This window comes from Choloepus didactylus, chromosome 4 (genome assembly GCF_015220235.1).
Source record: "Choloepus didactylus isolate mChoDid1 chromosome 4, mChoDid1.pri, whole genome shotgun sequence".
NCBI classification, from domain to species: Eukaryota; Metazoa; Chordata; class Mammalia; order Pilosa; family Megalonychidae; genus Choloepus; species Choloepus didactylus.
In genome coordinates, this window is record NC_051310.1 from 7,808,580 (window position 1) to 7,834,084 (window position 25,505).

At 37.4% G+C, this 25,505-nt stretch overlaps 1 protein-coding gene across 3 annotated transcripts in view; it reads right to left on the minus strand.

Annotated features, from left to right (window-relative positions):
- Nucleotides 1-682: 682 nt before the first annotated feature.
- The window catches only part of ATG2B (autophagy related 2B), a 121,943-nt gene continuing 97,120 nt past the window's right edge, over nt 683-25,505 (minus strand). For 2 of the 3 annotated variants that reach the window (XM_037831908.1, XM_037831907.1), the window contains 8 exons: nt 21,767-21,845; nt 21,246-21,453; nt 18,751-18,820; nt 18,301-18,383; nt 17,513-17,634; nt 17,107-17,261; nt 4,970-5,119; nt 683-1,968 (listed from right to left, as the gene is read on the minus strand). In XM_037831908.1, the coding sequence (XP_037687836.1) occupies nt 1,738-1,968; nt 4,970-5,119; nt 17,107-17,261; nt 17,513-17,634; nt 18,301-18,383; nt 18,751-18,820; nt 21,246-21,453; nt 21,767-21,845 (1,098 nt within the window). In that variant the 3' untranslated portion in view covers nt 683-1,737. Of the gene's footprint in view, nt 1,969-4,969; nt 5,120-17,106; nt 17,262-17,512; nt 17,635-18,300; nt 18,384-18,750; nt 18,821-19,138; nt 19,600-21,245; nt 21,454-21,766; nt 21,846-25,505 lie in introns of those variants that run through there. The other variant, XM_037831909.1, reaches the window with a different exon arrangement.

Here is a 25,505-nt window from a genome sequence, read left to right on the forward strand (position 1 = left end):
ATTAATTGTAATAGATAACATGGCAAGTGGAGGGGAAATGGAGCAGAGTGAAGTACGTGCGCAGGGTTGTCACGATGCGAGCCAGAAGCAGGCCAGCCCTCCCTGGCCACGGTCAGCAGCGGCTACTGTTGACTCAGGACTGTGCCCCACACAGACTCCATTTAACTGGGACACAGTGACGGTTCAGTGATGTTTAAAAAGGCGGCTACTCTGAGCACTGCCCCTTTTTTTTAACAATAAAAAGGAATCGACTTAAAAATTAAATGCTTTATAAATTTACATTTTTTAAATTTCAAATATTCAGATTTTGGGTTTATGTTGCTTTTCTGTTTCAAAAATTTAGTGGAAAAAAAAAAAATGGGTTCATCTTCATTTTCCCAAAGCCCAAAGTGAAATGCAGTTCTAAAATCTTGATGACATTTTCTTACTTAAGAAAATGAGAAGTCATATCATGCAACTTTAAACAGTGGATGAATATAGAGTTTTCTTTCTGGTAGCTTAACTAAAGCCAGGGACTGAGTTCTTGGGAACAGTTTCCTTTTCAATACTAGGTAACAATTTACTTGATATTAAGCAAAGTCAATTTCGAGAAAGTATTCCCAAGTATCTTGGGAGAAATCATAGTTTTGCATCTTTGAATAAACTCTCAGAAAAGCAAAATATTCATGGAAGCATAAAACAATTTTACCTTTAAATAAAAATACTTTATTCATTCTTGACAGGTTACCAAAATGTACAGTATTAACCAAATAAAAATGGTACTTTTTTAAATAGTCAACTGGGTGTGTACGGAGGATTTTCAGTTGATTTTTAAAAAGTCAAAACCACTTCTGCTCTCCCTTCACACACATTCCTAATAAGCTGGCACTATACCTGTTTAAAATTGAACATATAAACAAATATATGGGCCCCAGTATGTTATAGAATGGACATGTTTCATTTTTACTTAAAATAAATGAAAGCGGTTACATTTCAATTATCTTTCTTTACCCAAAACTTTCAGATTTGCTTCTCTTTATATTTTAACTTTGTAAATTACCTAAGAACAAAGCACATGACTTGTATTAATCTAAAAACAAATATACATACAGGATAAAGTGCAACACAACAGAACATGTCTGCAACATTCATTTACTCAAAACCCCAATGAAGGATTTTATGAGTTAATAGAAATAATATTGTTCTCAAGTGCACAAACACTAAATCCAAGTCAGTCACTTTCTCCTCACTGATGTTTATATTGAAAAATCCTATTTGCTTTGCTTCTCCTGTGGCTTCTGTCTCTCATTTCGATGAAACCTTTGAAGCTGTTGTTCTTTTTAACCCTTGAAAAAAATCAATTCCCCAGCAACAAAAATCATGCTTTTAAAAGTGCTCAAATATCTTTTGAACACTTGGCACTGTAAAAGGTTTCCAATGATATCCCATCTGTAACAAAGAGAATTACAGTCATTTTAATAATAAAAGCAAGCATTTCACTAACTTTGCAGCAAATGCTTTAAAAACCTTTGACACCAGCCACTAAACATTTCTCTAGGCAAGTACCAAACTAGCCCTAAAATTCCAGATGTTTTTGGTTGCATGTTGTTTTGATATTAAATTATTTAACTAAGAAATGCTTTTGTTCCTGAGATGAGCACAATAAAATTAAATGAGTTCCCTCTAAAGATGCCATTGGGACACCATGCTCCTTATTTGCCACCCTCATTATCTTCATAGAGAGTCACTTTTGAAACATCAGTCTTCCCCATGGCGCCATTTCTGGGATTCATCTTGCCGAACATCTGGTCTAATTTGGTTTCTCATGCCACCTAACACGTTTGATGTTGCTTCTGTGGCAACAATCAGAGGTTTCACCACAGCCGGAGGAATCTGGCGCAGGACTTCGCCAACGGCACCAGTAACCCCTCTGCTCTCATGTTCTCGAGCCGCAGTTTCATAAATGGTTTGTGCCGTGTCTGTGATGCCCTGTATGGAGGTTGAGGGGGAACAGAAAGGGAGTAAATGACTGGTCAGAAAATGCTCTAAATTATCCTCTAATACATACTTTTTGCACAGTTAATCAATGATAGTGATGACTACACAAAAAAAATGGTGCTCTTGAAATAACCCAGAACAATTCTTTTTCTTACAAAATTCTAATTATAGGGAAAGGAAAAGGCGATTATTACGGTTTAGTGTTGTGACACTAGTGTGTAGAAAATGTAACTAAACTACAATTTCACATCAAGAAGCTGACAAATATTTAATGATCCAAGAGCAGCTGTTCTAGCAGTATTAATCACTCTAGTTAAATCAAACTTAGCAAGAAGCAAAGCTTCTTGAATAAATATACCCACTAAAGGAATGCGGTGTTAGCTCCTTTGATCCAACTATAATAAGAAAATCTAATTCTACTAAGCTCCAGAAAATTCTTTTAATTTGCTTTAAATTATTGGTATGCATTAGAAAAGATAACTGTGGAACATTCAAGTAAGATAAAAAATGAAACAGAAAATGCTATTGGTTAAATAGAAAACTCTGAGAACATGAGGCAGGAACATGTTTACTAATTAGAAACAAAGCTTCTGCAGCACTTTTCATCTTTCATATAATTATATAACATTAAAACTATCATGATGGCTAGGTTTTAAAACTGAACATAGAAACATATAGGTCAAGTTGTCAAACCACTTCAGGACTTTCAATTCTCTACCATTTGTGGAATTCAGAAACCACTTAGGGTACATGAGGCACATTTATCCATTTCCCCATCACCTCTCCTGCTACCCTGGTGTCCCTTCCCAACCCACCAAAAATTAACATATGCTAGTTTACATATATAAGTTTATTAGTCTGTTATAGTATAATGATTAACACTACCAAGTTTGGAAACTACAGAAATAGATTCCAATTTTAGCTCCATCACTTAGCTGTGTGAACTTAGACCAGTCATTTAAATGATAAATTAAAATACTGCCAACCTCCCATGGTGATTGTTATCAAATGAGAAAATGCATCTAAAGAACGTCACACAGCCGGCAGATAATAAATATTCAATAAATAATTCCTAGATTACTGCTACTATTTTCACCACAACTGGGACCCAGTATTACCAAACTGAATTATGTACAGCAGGAGTCAGCAAACATTTACTGTAAAAGGCTGGATAGAAAATATTTGTAGGTCATACAGCCTTTGTTGTTTTTTCTTCTTTGTTTCTTGCAATCCTTTAAAAATGTAAACCATTTGTAGCTCAAAGGCCCATACAAAAACAGGCCTGGGCCAGATCTCACCTGTGGGCTATAGTTTGCCAACCCCTGATATAAAGGATCAGCATATCTGAAACATGTAAGACTTTTCCCTTTATTATTATTTCTCTTACTATTCTTAACCATCTAAAAGAAAAAGACGTATTTATTGCCATTTGGGAACCTCCATTTTAAAACATTTTTAAAACAGAATTTAGATTCAGTCTGAGCAAGCAAGGCCTACCTACCATCTCAGTCCATGTTTACTATTATCACCCTCTCCCCTCTTCTCCAAATTCACAGGTTGGAGAAAGAGAACTAAATTTAAGACCCAAATATCTGGAGTCCCATCTTGGCTGCCCACTGCCTCTGGCACATTAGGGAGGTCACTATTCTTGCTGAGCTCACTTCCTCCTCTATCGCCTAGCTTTAAGGCCTATGATGGACATACACAAAGTAAGCAGGCAAAAATTTATTTAAAATGAATATAGATCAAATTAGGTAAGTACTTTGCAAATTATCAAACTGCTATTACCACATGCTGCCAACTGCTCCTGCTAGGCCTTGAACCCCAGTATCTTTTTTACAAATTTGATTTGTAGTATGTCTATTGATAGTTGTCCCAACCCTGACATCTGCACAGATATGGCTGGCAATTACCTCTTTATTCTTCCCACTAATTCTCTCTTAAAAAGCTGGCCACTGGCCTTGTCTTTATTTACCCACTAATACATTTCTGGAGGCTCTACCTCAGCTTCTCTTCAAATTGTTTGGGACCTCAGCGGCCTCTTTTGTCAGGTAAAAGATCTCCTGTAGGCATTTCTGACTATCATCAGAATAGGAAAGGGAAAAATATTTGTAATGAAATTCTAATACACAAATCACAAGGAAACAACTGCAAACTTCTTTGTCATATTAAAAATAACATCAGAAAAAATTAGGCCAGGCAATGCTTCTAAGAACACCTATAACTGGTACAACTATTCTGGAGAACAATTTGACAATTCTTAATAAACCCCAAGATTCAAATATTTAAACCAATTCCACCCTAAAGAATTTGAAGAGGACATTTAGATGAACAATCATTATGGCAGCGTTTTAGGGAAAAAAGGGAAACTAAATGTCTACCAATAGGAAAATGAATAAATTACGGTATAGTCTTACCATGAAATACCATAAAAAGTTTGAATTAGATCTACATGTAACAACCTGGATACATCTTGAAAAACATAAATTGCAGAATGATATATATAATGTGATGCCATTTATGTTAACTTAAAAAATTTAAACAGTACTGTTTTGTTTATGAATAGATACTTATATAATAAACTATAAAAACACATACAGAAAAAATATGTAGCCCCTTCAGACTAGTGAAAGAATGAGAATGGAATCAGGGTAGGTGATGCAACTGAAACGTATTTCTCAAACAAATCTGAAGTAGATATAACAAAATATAAATATGTGTTAAATCTAGATGGCACGGCCATGGGTGTGCGTTTCTGTTATTCCCTGCAGACATCGGTCTTCCCAGGTGATCATGACTCTTCTTGTGGGCCTACATCACCATCTAGCCCTCTGCTCACTGCATGTAGACATGTACACTCACTGTGGGTGACAGTTCTCAATCCACTCCCAAGGATTTCTTCCGAACAATTTCCAGCCATTGAATGCACCTCAAGTGAAAGCTAGAAAAGCTGCCGACTGGTTCTGGCTCGTCCACTCAAGACTTCACTTACCTCTTTCACAACACTGTAGGCTTTGGCCACACCCTCCCTCAGGTCTACTGGCTGGTGGGCTAACCGGTGATGAGGAAATCTTCTGATCTTCTTGGGTTCAATAGAAAGGGCACCAGGAGACACCATATCATAAGCAGTCTCAGCTGCCGCCTGGATCATCATACAGAAAATAAGACATGAATCAGAAGGAAGTCTGTGGAGTTACGACCAACAGCAGTCACCCAGAGGAAGGGAGGAGGAGCAAGCAGGCTTGCATGCCTTTCACAGACACTTATGTAGTATCTGAATTCTTTACAACAAGAATAGACTACTTTCACAACAAAAACATTAAAGCGTAAATGGAACACTAATCTCCAGATTGCGCCGATTTTTAGTCCCTCCTCCCTCCACTGAAAACACAGTCAAAATTACCATCGGAGTCAAGAATGCACAGTCTGTGAAGAACTGGAGCCTAACACTTTATACAATAAACTTAATATCATTATTATTTGATCTATAATGATTTCCTAAAATTTAGCTATGATCTTTTCCTATGTATGTTGAAAAATAAATCCTCTGCTAACTTAAAGGTTAAAAGTTATCTGGAACAGGCAAAATTTGACACTGTATTCCACTAATTTACTCTACTGCCGATTTAACACTGGGAATATCTAAGCAATAAAATAAGCATGATATTAAATCACGACAAATAAAAGTATCTATTCTCGGTCAGAGGATCTAAGATGGTGGCATAGAGAGGAGTGGAAGCTAGTTAGTCCCCCTGGAACAACTAACAAACAACCAGGAACAACTAGTAAATAATCCGGAATAACTAGGGGGGGGGCGGGGGACAAACGTGACCTTTTCCACCCATCAGACACCAACCTGAATTGGGAGGAATGCCCGAGATCGCAGCATAAAATCTGTAAGTAAAAACTGTGGATCCAAACCAGGAGGCCCCTCACCCCACAGCCCGAGCTGCAAAGCCTCATGGTGCTAGAGAGCTCTCTTCCAGCAAGCAATGTAGCTCAGCTGAGCTCCAACTGGGGTTTTAATTACCAAGGGAGGACTGCTCTTGATACAAGCTACGAATCCCCCCAACAAGCAGACAGAGGCTTTGGGTGACAACTGATCTTGGAGAGCCAGAGGGTGGCTGCTGACTGCCCTGAAGGGGACTTTCTGTCCCTGTTTCGGCTCAGTGGAGAAAGACTCAGCCATTTTCAGTTCCCAGCACTATGACCCAGACAAGGGTGGATACAGCACAGGCAGAGTCTATTCAAAAGCTAATGACCTCTCCCTAGGGGGGTTATCTTCCCTAAGAGGAAAGGGGTGGGGCCCAGCTCTACTACCTGCCCTCCATTCAGAACCACATCCCAGAGCCTGGGGGAAAACAGCCATGGGCCACACCTCCTTACACCAGTCTGGAGTTACAGGCTGACAGGTGCCACCTGCTGGGCAGAAAACCACAGTGACCCGAAGCCTCACAGGGTGTATCAATCTAAGACACACCCTCAGGGAAACCAGATACTGAATAGTTCTTCCTTCTGGGACCTGAGCCCATTATGGTTTGGGAAAACCTGATTGGTTATAATCAAGGAAACCATGCCTAGACAACAGAAAACTACAACCTACACTAAGAAAAACGAAGTTATGGCCCAGACAAAGGAACAAACTCACACTTCAACTGAGATACAGGAAGTGAAATAACTAATAATTAGTCAATTCAAAAAGTTTAGGGACGATTTGGTGAAAGAGATGAACGTGTAACAAAAACACTGGGTGTACATAAGGTAGACATTTAAACTTCGAAAAACCAACTGGCAGAATCTATGGAAAAGAAAGGCACAACACAAGAGATGAAAGATACAATGGAAACATACAGCAGCAGATCTCAAGAGGCAGAAGAAAACACTCAGGAACTGGAGAACAAAGCACCTGAAAACCTACACACAAAAGAACAGATAGAGAAAAGAATGGAAAAATATGAGCAACATCACCAGGAACTTAAGGACAAAATGAAAAGCAAGAATGTACATGTCATTGGTGTCCCAGAAGGACAAGAGAAGGGAAAAAGGGCAGAAGCAATAATAGAGGAAATAATCAATGAAAATCTCCCATCTCTTATGAAAGACATAAAATTATGGATCCAAGAAGTGCAGCGTACCCCAAACAGACTAGATCTGAATAGGCCTATGCCAAGACACTTAATAATCAGATTATCAAACATCAAAGATAAAGAGAGAATCCTGAAAGCAGCAAGAGAAAAGTGATCCATCACATACAAAGGAAGCTTGATAAGACTATATGCAGATTTCTCAATAGAAACCATGGAGACAAGAAGGAAGTGGGGTGATATATTTAAGATACTGAAAGAGAAAAACCACCAACCAAGAATCCTATATATAGCAAAACTGTCCTTCAAATATGAGGGAGAGCTTAAAATATTTTTAAACAGACAATGACAGAGTTTGTGAACAAGATACCTGCTCTATAGGAAACACTAAAGGAAGCACTGCAGACAGAAAGGAAACGACAGGAGTGAGAGGTTTGGAACACAATTTTGGGAGATAGTAGCATAGCAATGTAAGTACACTGAACAAAGATTACTGTGAGTATGGTTGAAAGGGAAGGTTGGGACCATGTGAGACACCAGAACAAAAGATGAAGGATAAAGACTGGGACTGTATAACTCAGGGAAACCTAGAGTGCTCAACAATTGTAATAAAAGGTACAAGTATGTTTTTACATGAGGTAGAACAAAAGAATATCAACATTGCAAGGTGTTAAAAATAGAGAGGCATTGGGGGAAAATACAATCAATGCAAACTAGAGACTATAATTAACAGAATCATTGTATTATGCTTCCTTTAATATAACAAAGGCAATATATCACAGCTAAATGCATATGGGGTGAGGGGTGGACAGGAGATGGGTATGGGACTCCTGGCACTGGTGATATTGTCTGACTCTATTCTACTTTAGGTTAATGCTATCTTTCCTTTTGTTGCTTTCTAGCTGTTATGTTTTGTTGTTTTTTTTTTTCTTTCTCTTTTGTCTCTCTGCCTTCTTTGACTTCCTCCTTCTTTGTGGAAGAAATGGAGATGTCCTATATAGATGGTCGCAATGGTGCTGAATACATAAACACGTGACTATACAGGGAACCCACTATTGTTTACTTAGAACAGAATGTATGGTATGTGAACAAAACCATCTTAAAAGAAATGGTTGATGAAGAAAACTTGAGGGCACTATATTGAGTGAAATAAAACAGACACATAAAGGCAAATACTGCAGGGTCTCACTAATATGAACTAATTATAATATATAAACTCATAGACATGAAATCTGTAAGTTACCAGGATATAGAATGAGGCTAAAGAATAGAGAGCGGTTGCTTATTATGGGCAGAATGTTCAACTAAGGTGAACTTAAACGTTTGGAAATAGACAGGGGTGATGGTAGCATGTTGTGAGAATAACTAACAGTGCTGAAAGGTGTGTGAAGGTGGTGGAAAGGGTAAGCTCAGAGTCACGTAAGTCACCAGGAGGAAAGTTAGAGGTTAAGAGATGGGAATGTATAAAACAGTGAATCTTGTGACGGACAATGTCAGTGATTAACTATACAAATATTAGAAATCTCTCTCTCAAACTAGAACAAATGTATGACACTATAACTAGAAGTTAATAATAGATGGGCATATAGGAAAAAAAATATATACCTATTGCAAACTATATATTACAGTTAGTAGTATTTTAACATTCTTTCGTCAACAGTAACAAATGTAGTAAACTAAAACCATGAATCAATAATGGAGGGGTGGAATTTGGGGGCAAGATGGCGGACTGGTGAGCTGTATGTTTTAGTTACTCCTCCAGAAAAGTAGGTAGAAAGCCAGGAACTGCGTGGACTGGACACCACAGAGCAATCTGACTTTGGGCATACTTCATACAACACTCATGAAAACGTGGAACTGCTGAGATCAGCGAAATCTGTAAGTTTTTGTGGCCAGGGGTCCACACCCCTCCCTGCCAGGCTCAGTCCCGGGGGAGGAGGGGCTGTCAGCTCCGGGAAAGAGAAGGGAGAACTGCAGTGGCAGCCCATATTGGAAACTCATTCTACTGATCCAAACTCCAACCATAGATAGACTGAGACCAGACACCAGAGAATCAGAGCAGCCAGCCCAGCAGAGAGGAGACAGGCACAGAAAAAAACAGCATGAAAAACTCCAAAATAAAAGCGGAGGATTTTTGGAGTTCTGGTGAACATAGAAAGGGGAAGGGCAGAGCTCAGGCCTGAGCTCAGGCCCTGAGGCGATTATGCAAATCCAGAAGAAAAGCTGATCTCTCTGCCCTGTGGACCTTTCGTTAATGGCCCTGGTTGCTTTGTCTCTTAGCATTTCAATAACCCATTAGATCCGTGAGGAGGGCCCTTTTTTTTTTTGTAATCCTTTTTTCTTTTTCTAAAACAATTACTCTAAGAAGCCCAATATAGAAAGCTTCAAAGACTTGCAATTTGGGCAGGTCAAGACAAGAGCAGAACTAAGAGAGCTCTGAGACAAAAGGCAATAATCCAGTGGCTGAGAAAATTCACTAAACAACACAACTTCCCAAGAAAAGGGGGGTGTCCGCTCACAGCCATCATCCTGGTGGACAGGAAACACTCCTGCCCATTGCCAGCCCCATAACCCAGAGCTGCCCCAGACAACCCAGTGTGACGGAAGTGCTTCAAATAACAGGCACACACCACAAACTGGGCGTGGACATTAGCCTTCCCTGCAACCTCAGCTGATTGTCCCAGAGTTGGGAAGGTGGAGCAGTGTGAATTAACAAAGGGCCATTCAGTCATCATTTCAGCAGACTGGGAGCCTCCCTACACAGCCCAGCAGCCCAGAACCGCCCTGGGGGGATGGCACTCACCTGTGACATAGCACAGTCATCCCTCAACAGAGGACCAGGGGGTGCACGGCCTGGAAGAGGGACCCAATCGCAAGTCTCAGGAGCCATACGCCAATACCAAGGACTTGTGGGTCAGTGGCAGAGACAAACTGTGGCAGGACTGAACTGAAGGATTAGACTATTGCAGAAGCTTTAAAACTCCAGGAACACCAGGGAGATTTGATTGTTAGAGCCACCCCCCCTCCCTGACCGCCCAGAAACACACCCCATATACAGAGCGGGCAACACTAACTACACACGCAAGCTTGGTACACCAATTGGACCCCACAAGACTCACTCCCCCACTCACCACAAAGGCAAAGCAGGGGAGAACTGGCTTGTGGAGAACAGGTGGCTCGTGGACGCCACCTGCTGCTTAGATAGAGAAAGTCTACTCCACAAAGCTGTAGATCTTATAAATTAGAGATAAGGACTTCAATTGGTCTACAAATCCTAAAAGAACCCTATCAAGTTCGGCAAATGCCAAGAGGCCAAAACCAACAGAAAATTCTAAAGCATATGAAAAAACCAGACTATATGGATAACCCAAGTCCAAGCACCCAAATCAAAATATCAGAAGAGACACAGCACCTAGAGCAGCTACTCAAAGAACTAAAGATGAACAATGAGATCATAGTACGGGATACAAAGGATATCAAGAAGACCCTAAAAGAGCATAAAGAAGACATTGCAAGACTAAATAAAAAAACAGATGATCTTATGGAAATTAAAGAAACTGTTGACCAAATTAAAAAGATTCTGGGCACTCACAGTACAAGACTAGAGGAAGCTGAACAACGAATCAGTGACCTCGAAGATGACAGAATGGAAAATGAAAGCATAAAAGAAAGAATGGGGAAAAAAATTGAAAAAATCGAAACGGACCTCAGGGATCTGATAGATAATATAAAACGTCCAAATATAAGACTCATTGGTGTTCCACAAGGGGAAGAAAAGGGTAAAGGTCTAGGAAGAGTATTCAAAGAAATTGTTGGGGAAAACTTCCCAAATCTTCTAAACAACATAAATACACAAATCATAAATGCTCAGCGAACCCCAAATAGAATAAATCCAAATAAACCCACTCCGAGACATATTCTGATCACACTGTCAAACACGGAAGAGAAGGAGTAAGTTCTGAAAGCAGCAAGGGAAACGCAATTCACCACATACAAAGGAAACAGCATAAGACTAAGTAGTGACTACTCAGCAGCCACCATGGAGGCAAGAAGGCAGTGGCACGATATATTTAAAATTCTGAGTGAGAAAAATTTCCAACCAAGAATACTTTATCCAGCAAAGCTCTCCTTCAAATTTGAGGGAGAGCTTAAATTTTTCACAGACAAACAAATGCTGAGAGAATTTGTTAACAAGAGACCTGCCCTACTGGAGATACTAAAGGGAGCCCTACAGACAGAGAAACAAAGAAAGGACAGAGAGACTTGGAGAAAGGTTCAGTACTAAAGAGATTCGGTATGGGTACAATAAAGGATATTAATAGACAGGGGAAAAATATGACAAACATAAACCAAAGGATAAGATGGCTGCTTCAAGAAATGCCTTCACGGTTATAACGTTGAACGTAAATAGATTAAACTCCCCAATTAAAAGATATAGATTCGCAGAATGGATCAAAAAAAATGAACCATCAATATGTTGCATACAAGAGACTCATCTTAGACACAGGGACACAAAGAAACTGAAAGTGAAAGGATGGAAAAAAATATTTCATGCAAGCTACAGCCAAAAGAAAGCAGGTGAAGCAATATTAATCTCGGATAAAATAGACTTTAAATGCAGGGATGTTTTGAGAGACAAAGAAGGCCACTACATACTAATAAAACGGGCAATTCAACAAGAAGAAATAACAATCATAAATGTCTATGCACCCAATCAAGGTGCCACAAAATACATGAGAGAAACACTGGCAAAACTAAAGGAAGCAATTGATGTTTCCACAATAATTGTGGGAGACTTCAACACATCACTCTCTCCTATAGATAGATCAACCAGACAGAAGACCAATAAGGAAACTGAAAACCTAAACAATCTGATAAATGAATTAGATTTAACAGACATATACAGAACATTACATCCCAAATTATCAGGATACACATACTTTTCTAGTGCTCACGGAACTTTCTCCAGAATAGATCATATGCTGGGACATAAAACAAGCCTCAGTAAATTTAAAAAGATTGAAACTATTCAAAGCACATTCTCTGACCACAATGGAATACAATTAGAAGTCAATAACCATCAGAGACTTAGAAAATTCACAAACACCTGGAGGTTAAACAACACACTCCTAAACAATTAGTGGGTTAAAGAACAAATAGCAAGAGAAATTGCTAAATATATAGAGACAAATGAAAATGACAACACAACATACCAAAACCTATGGGATGCAGCAAAAGCAGTGCTAAGGGGGAAATTTATAGCACTAAACGCATATATTAAAAAGGAAGAAAGAGCCAAAATCAAAGAACTAATGGATCAACTGAAGAAGCTAGAAAATGAACAGCAAACCAATCCTAAACCAAGTACAAGAAAAGAAATAACAAGGATTAAAGCAGAAATAAATGACATAGAGAACAAAAAAACAATAGAGAGGATAAATATCACCAAAAGTTGGTTCTTTGAGAAGATCAACAAGATTGACAAGCCCCTAGCTAGACTGACAAAATCAAAAAGAGAGAAGACCCATATAAACAAAATAATGAATGAAAAAGGTGACATAACTGCAGATCCTGAAGAAATTAAAAAAATTATAAGAGGATACTATGAACAACTGTATGGCAACAAACTGGATAATGTAGAGGAAATGGACAATTTCCTGGAAACATATGAACAACCTAGACTGACCAGAGAAGAAATAGAAGACCTCAACCAACCCATCACAAGCAAAGAGATCCAATCAGTCATCAAAAATCTTCCCACAAATAAATGCCCAGGGCCAGATGGCTTCACAGGGGAATTCTACCAAACTTTCCAGAAAGAACTGACACCAATCTTACTCAAACTCTTTCAGAACATTGAAGAAAATGGAACACTACCTAACTCATTTTATGAAGCTAACATCAATCTAATACCAAAACCAGGCAAAGATGCTACAAAAAAGGAAAACTACCGGCCAATCTCCCTAATGAATATAGATGCAAAAATCCTCAACAAAATACTTGCAAATCGAATCCAAAGACACATTAAAAAAATCATACACCATGACCAAGTGGGGTTCATTCCAGGCATGCAAGGATGGTTCAACATAAGAAAATCAATCAATGTATTACAACACATTAACAAGTCAAAAGGGAAAAATCAATTGATCTTCTCAATAGATGCTGAAAAAGCATTTGACAAAATCCAACATCCGTTTTTGATAAAAACACTTCAAAAGGTAGGAATTGAAGGAAACTTCCTCAACATGATAAAGAGCATATATAAAAAACCCACAGCCAGCATAGTACTCAATGGTGAGAGACTGAAAGCTTTCCCTTTAAGATCAGGAACAAGACAAGGATGCCCGCTGTCACCACTGTTATTCAACATTGTGCTGGAAGTGCTAGCCAGGGCAATCCGGCAAGACAAAGAAATAAAAGGCATCCAAATTGGAAAAGAAGAACTAAAACTGTCATTGTTTGCAGATGATATGATCTTATATCTGGAAAACCCTGAGAAATCGACGATACAGCTACTAGAGCTAATCAACAAATTTAGCAAAGTAGCGGGATACAAGATTAATGCACATAAGTCAGTAATGTTTCTATATGCTAGAAATGAACAAACTGAAGAGACACTCAAGAAAAAGATACCATTTTCAATAGCAACTAAAAAAATCAAGTACCTAGGAATAAACTTAACCAAAGATGTAAAAGACCTATACAAAGAAAACTACATAACTGTACTAAAAGAAATAGAAGGGGACCTTAAAAGATGGAAAAATATTCCATGTTCATGGATAGGAAGGCTAAATGTCATTAAGATGTCAATTCTACCCAAACTCATCTACAGATTCAATGCAATCCCAATCAAAATTCCAACAACCTACTTTGCAGACTTGGAAAAGCTAGTTATCAAATTTATTTGGAAAGGGAAGATGCCTCGAATTGCTAAAGACACTCTAAAAAAGAAAAACGAAGTGGGAGGACTTACACTCCCTGACTTTGAAGCTTATTATAAAGCCACAGTTGCCAAAACAGCATGGTACTGGCACAAAGATAGACATATAGATCAATGGAATCGAATTGAGAATTCAGAGATAGACCCTCAGATCTATGGCCGACTGATCTTTGATAAGGCCCCCAAAGTCACTGAACTGAGTCATAATGGTCTTTTCAACAAATGGGGCTGGGAGAGTTGGATATCCATTTCCAAAAGAATGAAAGAGGACCCCTACCTCACCCCCTACACAAAAATTAACTCAAAATGGACCAAAGATCTCAATATAAAAGAAAGTACCATAAAACTCCTAGAAGATAATGTAGGAAAACATCTTCAAGACCTTGTATTAGGCGGCCACTTCCTAGACTTTACACCCAAAGCACAAGCAACAAAAGAGAAAATAGATAAATGGGAACTCCTCAAGCTTAGAAGTTTCTGCACCTCAAAGGAATTTCTTAAAAAGGTAAAGAGGCAGCCAACTCAATGGGAAAAAATTTTTGGAAACCATCTATCTGACAAAAGACTGATATCTTGCATATATAAAGAAATCCTACAACTCAATGACAATAGTACAGACAACCCAATTATAAAATGGGCAAAAGATATGAAAAAACAGTTCTCTAAAGAGGAAATACAAATGGCCAAGAAACACATGAAAAAATGTTCAGCTTCACTAGCTATTAGAGAGATGCAAATTAAGACCACAATGCGATACCATCTAACACCGGTTAGAATGGCTGCCATTAAACAAACAGGAAACTACAAATGCTGGAGGGGATGTGGAGAAATTGGAACTCTTATTCATTGTTGGTGGGACTGTATAATGGTTCAGCCACTCTGGAAGTCAGTCTGGCAGTTCCTTAGAAAACTAGATATAGAGTTACCATTCAATCCAGCGATTGCACTTCTCGGTATATACCCGGAAGATCAGAAAGCAGTGACACGAACAGATATCTGCACGCCAATGTTCATAGCAGCATTATTCACAATTGCCAAGAGATGGAAACAACCCAAATGTCCTTCAACAGATGAGTGGATAAATAAAATGTGGTATATACACACGATGGAATACTACGCAGCAGTAAGAAGGAACGATCTCGTGAAACATATGACAACATGGATGAACCTTGAAGACATAATGCTGAGCGAAATAAGCCAGGCACAAAAAGACAAATATTATATGCTACCACTAATGTGAACTTTGAAAAATGTAAAACAAATGATTTATAATGTAGAATGTAGGGGAACTAGCAGTAGAGAGCAATTAAGGAAGGGGGAACAATAATCCAAGAAGAACAGATAAGCTATTTAACGTTCTGGGGATGCCCAGCAATGACTATGGTCTGTTAATTTCTGATGGATATAGTAGGAACAAGTTCACAGAAATGTTGCTATATTATGTAACTTTCTTGGGGTAAAGTAGGAACATGTTGGAAGTAAAGCAGTTATCTTAGGTTAGTTGTCTTTTTCTTACTCCCTTGTTATGGTCTCTTTGAAATGTTATTTTATTGTATGTTTGTTTTCTTTTTAACTTTTTTTTCATACAGTTGATTTAAAAAAGAAGGGAAAGTTAAAAAAAAAAAAAAGAAAAACAAGGAAAAAAAAAGATGTAGTGCCCCCTTGAGGAGCCTGTGGAGAATGCAAGGGTATTCGCCTACCCCACCTCCATGGTTGCTAACATGACCACAGACATAGGGGACTGGTGGTTTGATGGGTTGAGCCCTCTACCATAAGTTTTACCCTTGGGAAGACGGTTGCTGCAAAGGAGAGGGTAGGCCTCCCTATGATTGTGCCTAAGAGCCTCCTCCCGAATGCCTCTTTGTTGCTCAGATGTGGCCCTCTCTCTCTGGCTAAGCCAACTTGAAAGGTGAAATCACTGCCCTCCCCCCTACGTGGGATCAGACACCCAGGAGAGTGAATCTCCCTGGCAACGTGGAATATGACTCCCGGGGAGGAATGTAGACCCGGCATCGTGGGACGGAGAACATCTTCTTGACCAAAAGGGGGATGTGAAAGGAAATGAAATAAGCTTCAGTGGCAGAGAGATTCCAAAAGGAGCTGAGAGGTCACTCTGGTGGGCACTCTTATGCACACTTTAGACAACCCTTTTTAGGTTCTAAAGAATCGAGGTAGCTGGTGGTGGATACCTAAAACTATCAAACTACAACCCAGAACCCATGAATCTCGAAGACAATTGTATAAAAATGTAGCTTATGAGGGGTGACAGTGGGATTGGGAAATACATAAGGACCACACTCCACTTTGTCTAGTTTATAGATGGATGAGTAGAAAAATAGGGGAAGGAAACAAACAAACAAACAGACAAAGGTACCCAGCGTTCTTTTTTACTTCAATTGCTCTTTTTCAGTTTAATTATTATTCTTGTTATTTTTTTGTGTGTGCTAATGAAGGTGTCAGGGATTGATTTAGGTGATGAATGTACAACTATGTAATGGTACTGTGAACAATCTTGTTTTGTATGACTGCGTGGTATGTGAATATATCTCAATAAAATGAAGATTAAAAAAAAATAATAATGGAGGGGTGGTGGTGGTTAGGGGAATGGGAGGATTTGAGTTTCCTTTTTTTGTCTTTATTTCTTTTCGGGAGTAATGAAAATGTTCTAAAAATTGAAAAAAAATTAATTGTGGTGATGGATGATGCATAGCTGTATGATGGCACCATGGGCAACTGATTGTATACTTTGGATCTTTGGATAGTTATATGGTATGTGAACAATCTCAATAAAAAATATATATATATTAAACAAATGAAAAAAAAAATTTCACCTAAAAAAAGCATGGGGGATAGGAATAGATAAAACAAGAATGACAGATTTGTTGGAGCTAAGTGATATGGGTACACGAGAGTTTGTTATACCTTCCAACTTTTGTTGTGCTTCAAAATGTTCATAATGATAAAGTTTTTAAATATTAAAAAAAGGATCTATTCTCAATATTTTATATATTTTCAAAGAATTGTTTTAAAAACACAATAGCCCAAATGTTTTCAATGACTATGATGGCTTCTCCTTGTTGAGATTACGTCTCGATGGGACAATACCTGTATAGTCTGAACCATTCTGTTTGTGAGTTCTAGAGCAGCCATTGCTGTGGAGGTACCAAAGGAAGCGGCTCCTCTCTGGAATCCCCGGACGATGCGCCCATCCTTCCGGTACTGCTCTATTGGTAACCAGACCAAGTCCTTTAGGCCTTGCACTAGAACCACAGTCAACACACAGAAATCAGTATGAGGGCCAGATTCCAGAATCCATGCTATCACTCTAACCCTGGCATTTTTAAATGAAATTAGAGGTAAAGTTTTGTGAATGTGAGTACACTTGTAGATTTTCTAGAAAACACATTCTCAGCTTGATTCTCTAAGGCATCCACAACCTCAGAAAGTTACAATAATCACTGATCAGGCAAAATAAGTTATCTTTTGAATAAAAAAAAAAAAGAAGACTCACCTAATTGTACTAGTGAATGCATAGGCCCAACACCTCCCAGGATTCCTGGTAGCTGGTTCTTCTTAATGTCATTAAGCCATTCAGTGATTGCATATGAGAATAATTTGTCCACACCTAGCAAACTGGAGCAAATGACTATTAGTTTATAGAGAAGAAGAATGACATTTATAGGTTTTATTAGATAAGTTTTTTTTTCTTTTACTTAAGACAAAAGGAAATTTACAAATTACAAGGACAAAATATTGTAGATGTTCCAAAACACCTAAACATTTTTTTTTAAATCAGAGATATAAATCAGCCATGTAACCCCTAAGCTGATTTTTCTTCAAAGATCCAATTGTAAGGTAAGTAATTTCTATAAGACTTAGGTAATACATAAAGTGTGTTTTTCACCGTTCTTAATTCTGGAACATCTAAGGATTTGGCATAGTATTTAACTCAAAATCTATAAATTGCTACACAGGTCTTAGCCACTAAGAACTGCTACCTTGTGAATATCCAGTCTTTTCACTAAATGATCTAATGGACAATTCTGGAAAATTATAAAAACTATCCCAACTGTAGCTGTCTTTAAAAATGCTACTCTGTTCAAACTACTTCTACTCTCTCAGAATAGAAATAAGCCCCTAATCAGTAAGGATCCTCTAAAAAATGAGCCTCTCTGCAGACAATACTATAAAACAGTTATATTACATATGCATTCTAAGAAAACTCAATTTTTACTTTGTTGTAAACTAACTTAAGTAACTTCATCAACTTAAGTAACCTCATATAATAAATCAACTTACCCATGACGATAAAAAAGCCTCTTGAGCTTTAGCTCAGAGCAGTTTAACTGGGCTAGACCAATCAAAATTCCAGCTAAGGTACCCTTTAAAATTAAGAAAGCCTTTATTAATAACAAAACTAAAGAGAAACTCAACATTTAAAAGCACTGTTAATAGGGAAACTCAAAGCAATATTCATTGATGAAGCTGAAACACTTAAAATATTTAGAATATATTATAATATAAATTTGAAATATAAAAATATGTATTTTTTAATAATATGTCTGACCCAGTTTATACCAAATTTTACTCATGGTACTTAAGTAGATGACATTTTATTTACTTTAAAAACTGAACTAAATTTAAAAGCTTGAATTTCATTTCAAATATATATATAAACAAGACAGAGCAGTTTTAAAAAGTTGAGATTTAAAAATATTTGTAAATTATAATTGTGCAAAGTTTCCAAACCTGATCCATCGATACGTGTTTGCCATGATAATCAAGTCGAATAGGAACTTCCGATGTGAATCTAAACTCTCTACCAATAAAAAAAAAAATGGAGTTATATATAATCAAAATTACCAAGAGTTGAAATTAGATATTAATTGATTTGTTCAATTAGATAAAACAAAATTGCAAAATAAATAATGTGAATATATTAAAGCCTAAATAAAAGAGAATGTCTTCTAGCTCTACCTTTTCTTAAGGTAATATAACAACCAAACAGATTTAATCCTCTTATAAATTGTACTTATTTTATTATACTTAAATTTTCTCACAAAAACATTTTCCTATTTTATCAAATAACTTCTATCTTTTGAAAAATTTATTTTGGTAGATATTCTCAATCCTTAACAAATTAAAAATCCTTTAAGATTAAATCAAACAATGCAGTCATACCAAGAAGTAAAAAAATGAAGAGGTAAAGGTAATTATTTTAATTCCATGGTGAAGAAGTCAGAAAACCTGAGTGTGACTCCCAGGTTTCTCATTTATGTGGCATGTGATTGTGGATAGGTTAACAAACTCTCTCAGCCCCAATGTCTTCATTAGTAACTTAAATTAATGCCACCCACTCTCGTGAATTTTAGTGAGAACTTCTGAAATTAACGCTTGTAAACAGGATACTGACGCACAAACATTGGGAACTCTGTGAGAATAAAATAATAATGATTCACTGATGGCACACATCTAACAAAAGGAGGTGGCTTCTAGAAGGTGGACTGTAAACTGGATGTTTGGAACTTCAAACACAGTTTTTCCACAGAACTGATGTTGGTGGTTCTATCCCAAGCCATCCACAAAAGCCAATTTGACCTAAAATAAAATGGAAATGTTGCACTTACGGCAATGGCCACAAGAAGCCTGGGAAGAAGCCTGGGACTCCCAGTTTCTCCCTCACCCTCGAATTCTTATTTCCATCGGGCCCTCTGGGCAATCCCCCCCATCCCCCACTCCCTATCCTCTCCTACTCGGGTTTTCCTCATGGCATGCCCTATTAAATTAAATAGGGATTTTTCTCTATTTGTTCACTGTGTCTAGAACAAAACCTGCATAAGTGCTCAATAAATATTTGTGGAATGAATAAATAACACCCCCACCCCCTTTACGCCATCACGTGGAAAAGGCCCGGGGTTTGGGATTAAGAAGACCTGTATTTTTGTCCTGGATGAGCCACTACAGTCATGTGGTCTTGAGCAAGTCAGCCCGCCTCTCTGTGGGCATTTACTTCCTCATTTGTAAAGTGAGTAATTTAGACTAGAGCACTGGTTTCCACCGCAGGGCACCTGGACTCTCAACAGCTTTTGAGAGTAGAAACCGAAATCTATAAGCCATTTTCCTATTTTAAATAGTTTAATGAAAAGGGTAAACATTTACCTAAGTAAGTAAATGAAGCTATACAAGCTGACTAGAAAGTGTCAAATGTCTTTGCTTTCATGCCAGAACTGTAGCAATTCAGTCTTTCAAACTGGCTATCCCATGTTTATAAAAAATGAACTGGTCATTATATGATTAATATAATGAGAATTCATATTGTCACTTCAGATATATAATTTATTTGGTAGAAAAAAATGTTTTAAGTAAAAAGATCAAGTAGGAAAATAATAAAAGAGATCCTTCTTTTGTGGTGAAAAAGTTTAGAACCATCAGAGAGAATCTATCCCAGGATCTTTCCAATTCCCATATTCTATTATTTTTTCTACCTATTTTCGTCAGTATGCATTTAAATGTGAAAACACTTTAAAATAGTCATACTGCCCACTTAGAGCATTACCTCAAGTCTAACTTCAGAACCTAGAGGGAAAGTCAGGGAAAAACCGGGACCCTTGATGTCAAAGGGAGAGGGGCACAGAAAATCAAGGAGGATAGCTAATTGACCCCCTGATCAAAAAGGACTTTGTGCTTCATCCTTCTCTTCCAACAGGGCCAAGCCCCACCCCACCATCTAGGATGGGAAGGCAGGCCTGGGAAGGAGGGAGAGGAGGGATGCGACCAGCAGCCGAGGGTTGGGCAGTCATCCCGGCTGACGCTGCAGCCCTGGGGACCTGCCGATTCAGCAGAGAATCGTCAGGAGGGAGATGACAGTGATGGGAGAAAATCAGACAGAAAATTCTTGTAAGGGAAAGGGGAAGGATGCCTGGTTGAGGTATGTAAAAGAAAAGAGGAAAAAGAATGACATGATGCCTAGGGAGGTAAAAGTAAGTCATAATAGTGACTGAGAAGAGATGGACAAGCAGAGGGGGGAATCCTATAGAGAGATGAATCCTGAACTGGGGTTACTATTTGTAAATGAGGGTTATAGGTAAGGTGAGGACTACTTACAATTAAATACATGAGTTGATTACTTGGCAGGGGAAAGAAAAGCTGATGCAACCTCATTATTACCAGTAAACATACACATTAAAGAACAGTCTTCAAAACTCTAAAGTAACTTCATTTGTTATCAAAATTCACTTATTTACCTAAAAAACACAGGCTGATCACTAAATGATGCTTCTTCAGCTGAGAAATCCTCCTCTTCCTCCCCATTGATCACTTCCACTGAATTGGCACTATCATTTTGGGAAGGCTGTTTTGGCCCGGGGAGAGAAATCACTAGATTTGGCTCCTTTGAGGTGCTTAAGTGCCTTGGCAAGCTGCAGGTGACATCAGCTCCAGGAGACTTTTTAACTGAAAATATAATGTGCACATTTGAAAAATTAGCTACTTTAGAGCAACCATTTAAATCAATCCAGATAAAACTTGATTTGCTACATTTCATTTAATAAAAAAAAATTATTGTTACAGAGAAATTTTGCTTTCACCTTTTAAATTGTTACTTTTACATAAAATATTTGCATAAATTAACAAAAATAAACAAAGAACACATTTATATAAACAGGAATGATGACTGTAAGTACATTCTCCAAAAAGCCTCATAACAGTCAAAATTAATCCAAGTACTTGACTAAAGCCTTTTAAAAACTATATACATATTTAATACCTTCTGGATCTGGAGTCGTTAGAAGCTCTACTTCTGCAGAAAGACTTGTGAAAAAATCCTTCAGGAAAAACAGGGCATCCTAAAATTAAGAGATGTAATCATAACCAAAAGAGAAAAAAATACATCTATTTTCTAAATCTATGAAACAAAGTATCTTCAAGTCCCATATTTTACTCGTTACTCATATGCAGTTATCATTTATTAATTCCTTACTCTGTGTCAGGCATTGTTCTTATTTACAACACAGACACACACTAACAGATATACTCCCCTGCTAATTCTCACAACTCTGAGGAAATTATTTTTATAGATGAGAAAATTAAGACAGAAAAATTGTTCAAGATTAGAAAGGATTTCTAAATCAAAGTACATTTCAGTTTTCCAAAAACAAAGCATTCTCATTCTTCTTTGGCCTTTGTTCTCATTCTAAATTGGTATTGGTAATATTACTAACAATAATAATAACAGCAGCTAGCAGGTACTGGATATTTACAATGTGTAAAGCATTGCCTCAAAAGCTCCAAATGCCTTACTGCTGCTTTGACCACTATGATATACTGCCTTAATACATTTTCTTCAGTGGACATGAAATACAAAATAAAAATTAAAAATTCATAATAATTGTCCATTCTATATGGACTGTTATGAAGCTATATAATTACAAATGAAAATGGATGGATGTCTTGTCAATGCATATATAAACCGTATTTGCCCATTATTAGCAGCTTTATTTTGCCTGTCATTCAAACCAACTAACACATTTTGGAGGATATAAAAATTAAATGCTTTAAACCTGTTTTCTTATTCTTCCATTCCATTTAAAAAAAAATCTTATTATAAAGTATTATCACTGTACCAAAATGCTTGGTGAACGTGAATTACAGGGTCACAAGATTTGGAAGGACAGCAAAAGTTTAACTGACAATTACAAAGGATCTGATCAACTACTGATCACATTTATCAGAAGTATAAATGATACAGGTGAGAAACACCTTTTTCCAGGTAACATGGCACATGGGAGGCTGAGAGATGAGACTGAAGAAGAGCAAGTAGGTAGTTTCAATGGTATTGGAAATATTCTGGTTCTGAAGTAAGGTGGTGGGTTCATGAACTGCTCATTAGGCTACTATGCTTTACACATTACACATTATTTTGTATGCATCAAATATTATATTATCAAATTTAGCAGTGTATGAAATGCTATTCTTCGGCCACTAGATGGTGACATTTTAATGCTGTAAATGTTTTGACTGACTACTTTCAAAAAACACAGAAATTTTCAGGTTACTATTTTGCTATTAAAAAAAAAAAAAAAAGATGACCAGAGAGACAGTAATTTTTACCCATTTTTCACCACAAATGCACAAAACAAAAGGGGATACTAAACACTAGATTTTAAAAATGTTCACAAATTTTTTTATTGAATATTTATCCTAAAATCTTACAACTCAGTAAGAAAAACAACCCAAATTTAAAACTAGCAAGACCTGGATAGACACTTCACAAAGAAAGATATACAAATGGCTGATAAGCACATGAAAAGATGTTCAAATCATTAGTCATCAGGGAAATTGAAATTAAATCTACAATCAACATCAGCTAGGATTTAAAAAATTATGATACCAAGTTCAGCAAGGATGTGAAGAAGCAACTGCAGCCCTCATACATTACTGGAGGAATGCACAATGACACAATCAACGTCAGAAAACTGTTCGGCAGCTTATTAAACATACATCTATCCTCTGACCCAGAAATTCTGCTTATGTATCTTTACCCAAGAAAAATGAAAACATATATCCATAAAAAGACTTGTAACACAACTTTCATGGCAGCTTCATTCATAAGAGCCAAAAACATGAAGCAACCCAAGTATAAATCGGATGGTGACAAATAAACAAATTGTGGGATATCTATACAATTGACTACTACTCAGAAATAAAAATGAATAGACTGCTGATACATACTACAACACAGATGAATTTCAGAGACATAATGTTGAGCAAAGGAAGCCAGATGCAATTCCATTTACATTAAGTTATAGAATAGGAAAAATTAATCTATGATGATAGAAATGAGATCAGTGGTTTTTTGGGGGGGGGCGGGGGGCGAGGTGGGTTGACTGCAAAGGGACAGGAGGCTAAAGAAATTTTTCTATATTTCTGAAGTAAAGAAAACGTCCTATATTTTCAACTGGGGTAGTAGTTACCCAAGTGAATAAATACATCAAACTTTCAAACTGTATACTTAAAATCTGTACATTTTACTGTACGAAAATTACACCTCAATACAGTCAAATAATAAAAAAACCTTAAAAAAATAGTTGGGTAAACTCTGACTGTAAAATATTTATTTCCAGCTTTAAGGTCCCATGATAGAGTATAATAACAGTACAATATGACTTAAAGTGTTAACTACTTTTAACATCACAATCAGGCAATTAAACTATGACAGCGAAAAATAAATATGCAAACCAGTGCTGCCACATACTCCTCTTATTTAACTCTAGACGAGCACTTGTCTTATCAAAACGTTTTCACATCTCATCTCACAACCTGAGTTAGGCATCAGTGATGCCTTTATAAAAATCTTAACTTTGCTAACTCCACTGCATTCCTAAAACCTCGCTCAAGTGTCACTTCCTCCAGAAAGCCTTTCCAGATGATCCAAACTCTTAGCCTGGTTTGCGAGCCTTTTCCTGCTCAGGTACGTCATCCTGTGCCTACCTTTATCACTGTGCTCACCACAGAGTGATAAATTTATCTGTTTTATGTCAGTTTTCCCCACTAGACAGAGCTTTTGAGGTTGGAGATGTCTTACTCATTTTTGCATCCCCAGCATCCTAACAGAGAACCTGGGACAAGGCAGGTATTCAGCAAATGGTTGTGAATTGGTTGACATATTTTCCTTAGACAGGTTTCCAAGAAATGCAACACGAAAATGAACACTAGATGAGGAGAGTCAGGAAATCTTGCCCCCTTCACTTTCCAGATCCCAAACCGCCTACTCAAATGACCTGCCTCATCCACCCTCCCTCCTAGATGGGGCGCATCCCATCTGCCTCACTCCCTGCCTACCCTATGAACATGCTGAGCTTTGGAAGCAATTGCCCTTAACTTCTACTGCAATGCAGCTTTTTTTTAAAATGCAAGAAATGTTTCTTTCACGCTTAATGTGTATGATTCAATTAAGATAAACAAAGTCAGGGATGTGGTTGGTACGAAAAAATATTACTCAAAGCATTATCATTCATTAGCTGATCTGTTTTTGAAAGAAAAAAAGAACAGAAATATTTGATTTTCTATTCAGATCACCATTTTGCTATCTCAAAATATGGTCTATCAATCTTAGCAGACGCAAACTGGAAAGGACTGTTTGTATAGGAGTATGCCTCCTTAAGGCTTGTATACGTGTAGCATAGCTTTGTTTTCCTAAATTTCATAACTCGGGGAATTATTCCCTATTCCTCCTCAGTGTATTCACAAAATTTATTTCCCTGACTGCTTTTGCTAAGATTAATATTTCCTCATTTTAAAATCATAATGCTTTGCAGTTCTAAAGAAATTAAGCTCGATATTAAAGAAAAAAATCTATTAAAGAAAATTGGGCTTACTAAGTTTGGGGGAATGATGTAATAAAGATACATCTTGCTCATACTGGTGATTTCTACAGAACACTTTCCCCATAAATATGTCACTATAGTCCTAGTAGGCCAATATATGGATAAATTAAATTAAAATAT